Genomic DNA, 7,674 nt, shown 5'->3' with positions numbered 1-7,674 from the left:
TGTCGCAGTGCATTAATGAACGCTACTCCATCCGGGTCACATGACCTCTCGGGATGCCAGTCAGACGTCAGTGGAATCTCCTTGAAGTCGTGAGAAGAGGCTGGGTTGAGACGAAATCTCCAGCTCTCACAGCAGACCAGCGATCCACGTAAGAAAAGGCCAGCAGCTCCATCATGAGTGGAGACTGCTTTCACATTAATTTAAAGGGGTCATATGATGCGATTTAAATTTTTCCTTTCTCTTTGGAGTGTTACAAGCTCTTGGTACATAAAGAAGATCTGTAAAGTTGCAAAGACTAAAGTCTCAAATCCAGAGATATTCTTTATAAAAGTTAAGAGTCAACCACGCCTACCTAAAACGTCTCGTTCTAACACGCCCCCACATGTCTACATCACTATGTGGGAAGATTTGCATAACGCCGCCCAAATGTTCACGCAAAGAAAGAAGGCGTAACTGAGTGTTTGAAATAAATCCTTCTGTGAGATGATGTGGCTTCTTACACAGAATAAGGCACGCAGCATATTTCATAGTATTTAAGCAGTGATAAAGGCATTGCATTATAAATATACTTTATTTTAATGAAAATTATAATAATAAGTAAGTAGTTGTGTGTTTATTAGTCACGTTGAATCAATGAAAGCAGTTGAATCTTCTGTTTATTCAGCTGCAGCGATAGGCATTTTCTGGGTTTCTTCTGCGAGGCGTATTTGGAGTTTCACCGCGAGAGCGCCCTCTGGCCTTTGGATGGAGATTTACTGCTGATCACAGAACCGTGCTTCACTGAAAGATACGCATGACAATCAGCTTCTGTCGAATCGCAATCTCGATTCCATTTCAATTTATCGTGCAGCCCTAAGTATAAGTCATTATAATCAGTAATTATGTCCCCACTGGATGCAACGAATGCCTCGTTTGTAATGGGTTTTAATGTTTTTGTCTCGTCGCTCCGGCCGGACAGGGCATCATCACAGTATGGTGAGGGGCGTAACATTTCCGTCTCACGCTTGAGGTATTTGGCCAATCACAACGCACTGGATAGCTGGCCAATCACAGCACACCTCGCTTTTCAGAAATCGATGCGTTTCAGAAAGGCGGGGCATAGAGGAGAAACAATAATGTACAGTATGTGGAAAATAATGTGTTTTTTGAACCTTAAACCGCATAAACACATTGCATTACCCCAAATACACAACTTTTTAGCAGCATCATATGACCCCTTTAATGAACAATCAATTCAATATAGCTAGAGTTAATTTCAGACAAAATCTTTTAACTTACATTCTACCCAAGAACAAAATGTGATTGTTTTGAGTCAATGAGTTTTAAGCTCATTATTTAAGTTTTAAGCTTTATTATTTAATAAAGTAAATAATACTTTATTTAAATAGTGTTTTACTTCAAGCTTGAGTCAAGTTCAGATTCCTAAATACAGATTTCCACAACGAGCTTTTATAAGTGGCTGTTTCAGCCATGACAAAATTACTTATGTATTCATGAGGACAATTGTGTTTAATAACATAAATATCGATATCCTCTATCCACCTTTTTCTTCAAAGACTTCCGGTTCATTCGCCGCTGTAGGAAAATAACGAGAAGAATTACAACATGCAGTAAACGCTAAAACTGTGTGCACTACAAACCAGTGTGTTCATAATTAAGATAATACATTAAAATAATATGGTAAGACTCACCAATTTTCAATATCGAGCAGCAAAACGAGCTGTTTCTTGATTGACAACCGTGAGATTTAAATGTGAAATTGAATCTGAAAAATGTGAAGATTGACCGTGATAATCACACATCTGATACTGTATATGAGAAAAGATCTGCTTGGAGTGTAAATATATTATTGCATTTATTCCGTATTCTGCTTGTGTTTCTTTGTTCTTCATGTTTTTCTTTTGTTCTTCAAAGAAACACATGCAGTTGTTCCTTTTGTAGGAAGATTGCACTTTTTGTATAACTTTGATATTTTTATATTTCATTTCATATGTTCATCTCACACACACACACACACACACACACACACACACATATGTATGTATGTATGTATGCTTGTACCTTTAAGTAAATGTGATTTTAGTTTTTTTGTGCTCATGTAGTATAAAGCAGTAAGTGGTCATCATGTGTAGATTATCATTATTTTGCAGTAAACAATTTGCTGTTCTATCCAGATCATGTCTTTTTCATGAGAGGCAAAAAAAATCACCTTTTTACATTTGTCAAGAGCAAAAATTCGAGTATCATCGAGTATCATCAAAATTTGGAAAAACATCAAGATAGTAAATGGGCTCATGCATCATAATCAAATGAATACAGCGACCAAGTTGCTGACGTCACCTTTCCTGCTGGCAGTCCGCGTCTGACCACGCCCATTTCAAGGCTGCTTTATCTGTCAATCAACGCCAGGCCACGCCCGCCTCAACTACGTTCTTTCTGTCAATCACCGCCAGGCCACGCCTTCCCCGTGCTTCTTCTTACACAAACAGCAGCAGCTCGAGAGAGTAAATAGAGAAAAGATGGCGGAGTTCTTTCAGCTCAACAAACCCACCGAACCGAAACCAGCGTCCCAGAACCGGGAGCACCATCATCATCCTCCACCGGCCAAAAAAATCCGACACGAAGAGAAAATATTTAAAGCCAAGAAGATGAACGGAGGCACGGAGCAGCAGAATTACAGCAGCAAACCGAAAAACAAGAAAACCAAAACAGAGAAAGACAGAGACCGAGAGAAAGAGAAAGAGAGGAAGAAACACAAACTGGCGGCTGAAAATCACCTCAGTGTGAAGAAGGAGAACGGAGAGCTGAAGCTGTCGCAGAAAGGTATCGCTAGTCGCTTCGCCGCCGCCGCTCGGGCGCTGTTTGCGGCTGATAACGGGCCGCTGCTTCGCTAGCTGTGATCGGTGCGAGTGTGTGAGAGTGTATGATGTGTTTATTGTGCTCGTGGATGAGTGCGTATGTGTTTATTTGCGTGGAAAACACCGACAGCGCGAGCTAGTTAGCTTAGCATCGGTGAGGCGTGTGCAGCTGCAATGTGACCCGTCGCAGACGCGCGTTATTACCGCGGAATAGCATCATGATAATATCTGCTGTCGTTATAATAGCGTCATAACATCTCCTGTGTTACCGCACAGAGACGCCGACATCGGCAAACATAATAATATCCAATAATAAATGCGTCTTTTTATATTGAAGTGTCAATTTAGTCTGTAGGACGGCAGAATAATAGCTCGTATTAATAAAAACAGTAATCGAAATATCTGCTGTCATTCCTGAGATGTCTATCGGACACCAGAACATCACGATTATAATGACTGCTGTATTACTGCTGGAATCTCAGTAATAACACTCGCTCTGTGATCGGAGAACATTGATTTACGGCGGAAAACACGATACAGTCATATACAGCGATCTTCTGTTCCTCTAATAAATATGTGCTGTTCTCCGAGTTATACTGTGAGCTTCACTGTGTTGAACTGTTGTGTGTTATTTACTGTTTGTGTCAGGCCTGTTACTCCCACATGAGATTAATAAACACTAATAAAGTAGTAACCCATCTGTCATAACACAACTGATATGAAAACATCAGCACAAAAGCCACATTCATTAAAGATGCACTGTTGGTTGCCTGTCCTACAGATGCTTACCTAACACTAACCCACCAACTCCTACTAACTCACACTAACTCCTACTAACTCACCAACTCCTACTAACTCACACTAACTCCTACTAACTCACCCTAACTCCTACTAACTCACCCTAACTCCTACTAACTCACCCTAACTCCACTAACTCACACTAACTCCTACTAACTCACCGACTCTCCTACTAACTCACCAACTCCTACTAACTCACCAACTCACCCTAACTCCTACTAACTCACCCTAACTCCTACTAACTCACCAACTCCTACTAACGCACCCTAACTCCACTAACTCACCCTAACTCCTACTAACTCACCCTAACGCCTACTAACTCACCCTAACGCCTACTAACTCACTCTAACTCCTACTAACTCACACTAACTCCTCCTAACTCACCCCAACTCCTACTAACTCACACTAACTCCTACTAACTCACACTAACTCCTACTGACTCACCCCAACTCCTACTGACTCACCCTAACTCCACTAACTCACCCAAACATGATCAAGCCGTCATTTGCTCGCCTTCACATCATTCCTAACCTGTATGACTGACTTTCTGGATCATTAAAGAAGATATTTAGAAAAATGTCAATAAAGTGAAGGTCAGATAGGTGCAGTGGTTACTTTCACTGTATTAACAAAAGCAGTTCTTCAGAATCTTTTCTTTTGTGTTCTGCAGAAGAAAGAAAGTCCTACGGGTCAGGATCGACACGAGGGAGCGTTAATAATGACAGAATGATAATTTTTCATTGTCTCTGTTTACCTGCTTCCACAACAGTATGTTTAGTGTTTTATAATCATATTTTCATTCGTTTCACAATCTGTGCAGTTGGTCTTCATGATAACTCATGATTTTACCCTGGCACCTTGCAGCTTGTTGATGTACATGAAGGTCAGCGCAAACCGTCCTCGTGAACGTGATGTGTGTTTGTACGAGGATCGTGACCCTCATGAAGCCTGTTCAGAATGTGTTCAGGATACAAAGGACCTAAATTAAAGAAAATAAAGCTTCTTTTTAGGGCTGTTCAAACCTTATTTTTCATGACAGTATATACTTTGAAATATATAAAGTATATATTTATTTATAATATATATGAAAATATACTTTGAGAACCTGTTGGGGAATGTGACTACTAGTTAAAGGGGTCATATGATGCTTTTTTTAAATATCAATTATGCTAATATTCCCACATAGTGAGGTAGATATGTGGGGGCGTGTTAGAACGGGCCGTTTTAGGGGGGTGTGGCAGAGTCTTAACTTTGATAAAGAATATCTCTTTGGTTTTGAGACTTTAGTCTTTGCAACTTCAGGGATCTTATCTATGCACAATCAGCTTGTAACACTCCAAAGAGAAAGGAAAACTTGAAATCGCATCATATGACCCCTTTAAAGACGTGAGCTGGTAAATTCACAAACTTTCAACATTGTGTCTCTGAGCAGGCTGTCGTTCACACGCGTAACCCTCTGTACGGAGCTTTAGTCCAGGAACCAGAGAAACCTGACATCTGAATGCTTTGGTTTCTTTTAACCGTCCAATGTGTTTCTTCCTCCTACAGATCACACTATCAAAGACAAAGAGAAACAGAGAGACAGAGACGGCGAGAAGAAGAGAGAGAGAGAGAAGGACAGAGAAAAAGAGCAGGAGAAAGAGATGAAGGAGAAAAGAAAACATAAGCTGATGATGGAGATGAAGAGAGAGAATGGAGAGGTGAAGATCCTGGAGAAAGGTGAGCGATCTGTCAATCATAATTCACAACACTCACGTTCACCTGTGTTTCACCTCTGACCTCACATGCATTTGGAAACTCGGGTTCACTTCTTGACATGCACATCATTTATAATTGTAATAATTAGAATGTATTCTTAAAATATGTTGGGTTCCTAAACAGAGCTTTAGACAGATGCTGGTCACTAAAAGACATCTGAGAAAGAGTGAACCTGCTCAAAAACACTGTTTCTGCTGGCAGCAGATGGGTAACAACCGGCCCTCACCGGCCCTTGGAATCGTCCTAACCTCCCCCCCGGCACGGCACCCCTGGGCTCCAGAATTAAAACTGACCGACCAGATTGTTTGCAAATGTGATGATTTAATATTTAACTCGCTTAGGCAGTGAATCGTTCAGAGTTATTACTGACTCACTCACTGAACCGCGAGTCGTTTTAGGTTTGAGTCTGATTCTAAATAAAGCAGGAAGTGTTTGTGACGTACATTCAAAGTCACTTTACTGACTTGATCATATGACAGTGAGCAAAGATCTACGTTCACCATTTATAATCAGTTAATAATGATGATGTTATAAAATATTTAGCATATGGGATCCACTTGTAAGATTGAATCGACTGTGTTTGGGTAATGTGTTGAACCGTTTAAAAAAAAATAATTTTTCCAAGCAATCAGAAATATTCTTTAAAACAGTGATATTTACATTGCACAAATGCAGTCAGAATCACTAAAGTCAGTGTTTTCATCACGTCAGCTGCTAAACTCTCATCTGTGCCTCTTCATTTATGGAAACAAAGTTATTTTTCACTGTCGCCCCTAGATTGTGTTTAACACACACGATTGTTTGTGCACAACTGATGACTAAACTAACTAATCATGTCACATCATTAATGAAAGTAGCGCGTTAGTTACATGTTGTTTTTGCATCTCAATTTGTATTCACATGACAAAAAATACTATGTTTGTCTCACCATATAGTGAGTCTCATTAAAGAATTTAATGAAATAGAAGTAGATAAGTCATTAGTCAATAGTAAGTTGATAAGAAGAGCATTAATAAACTGTTGGAGACACAGTGGTGACAGACGGACTCATTCGACTCGTATTACTGTGCGTCAGTTTAGTTTTGATGACAGAACGTGATGTTTTCCTGCATCTGCTCGTCTCTGTAGTGAGTTTGTGTCCGGTGAGTGTGTTCATGGTCAAAGCGGATGGATAGTCGGCCATCGGGGTCAGTTAGATTGTCCGTTTCTGTATTTGTTCTATTAGTGTCTATTATTTGTGACCCTGGAGCACAAAACCAGTCATAAGGGTCAATTTCCTGAAATTGAGATTTATACATCATAATAAATTAATAAATAATTTTTCCATTGATGTATGGTTTGTTAGGATAGGACAATATTTGGCTGAGATACAACTATTTGAAAATCTGGAATCTGAGGGTGCAAAAAAATCTAAATATTGAGAAAATCATCTTTAAAGTTGTTCAAATGAAGTTCTTAGCAATGCATATTACTAATCAAAAATTAAGTTTTGATATATTTACGGTAGGAAATTTACAAAATATCTTCATGGAACATGATCTTTACTTAATGTCCTAATGATTTTTGGCATAAAAGAAAAATGTATAATTTTGACCCATACAATGTATTGTTGGCTATTGCTACAAATATACCCCAGCGACTTAACACTGCTTTTGTGCTGCAGGGTCACATGTGTGATGCTGGTGGACGTGTGTGATAATTGTTACAGAGTTTTTGCTAGTTGTCTCTGAATGAGTGCTCAACTAGCGGATTTACTCAAACATCAGTCGTGACTAACAGAAGCTCACGTCTCACAGACGTCTCACCTATAAGGCTGATTTATACTTCTGCGTCGAAACTACGCCGTAGCCTGATGTGCACCTCTCCAAAAGTGTCACAGTGTGTCAAATCTACGCGGACCGCGAGCGCTGTGATTGGTCTGCTAGGACCCCTCCCTCCATATGTGTTTGAGTTTTGTGTGTGTGTTTTGCACTTTAATATATTTTAATGTTACACCTTCTTATTTAAAATAAACAAATCAAAGAACAAGTGTCTTATCATTTATTATACAACATAGCATTATACATCACTTAGTTGTCCATTACAAACAATGTTGTTTTGCCATGGTACAAGTCCTTGTGAAGATTTAAAGAGTGCCATCTTCTCCTGTTCCGTTGTCGTCTCCTTTTTTGTAGTTTTAAATAAATTATCTTGTTGTCAGAAGACCCAGTACTTCGGTACCAAGTCGGTACTAAAAAAATAAAAACGTTACGGTACCAGC

General features: G+C 39.5%; 1 protein-coding gene across 1 annotated transcript in view; it reads left to right on the top strand.

Annotated features, from left to right (window-relative positions):
- Positions 1-2,519: 2,519 nt before the first annotated feature.
- LOC107693579 (round spermatid basic protein 1-like) overlaps positions 2,520-7,674 on the top strand; it is a 24,608-nt gene continuing 19,453 nt past the window's right edge. The window contains exons 1-3 of the mRNA XM_016493020.1: positions 2,520-2,682; positions 5,089-5,104; positions 5,239-5,375. Of these exons, the coding sequence (XP_016348506.1) occupies positions 2,520-2,682; positions 5,089-5,104; positions 5,239-5,375 (316 nt within the window). The remainder of the gene's footprint in view (positions 2,683-5,088; positions 5,105-5,238; positions 5,376-7,674) is intronic.

This window comes from Sinocyclocheilus anshuiensis, unplaced genomic scaffold (assembly GCF_001515605.1).
Source record: "Sinocyclocheilus anshuiensis isolate Anshui unplaced genomic scaffold, SAMN03320099.WGS_v1.1 scaffold1598, whole genome shotgun sequence".
Taxonomy (NCBI): domain Eukaryota; kingdom Metazoa; phylum Chordata; class Actinopteri; order Cypriniformes; family Cyprinidae; genus Sinocyclocheilus; species Sinocyclocheilus anshuiensis.
Note: the sequence above shows the minus strand (reverse complement) of the source record. Positions and strands in the feature narration are given on the sequence as shown.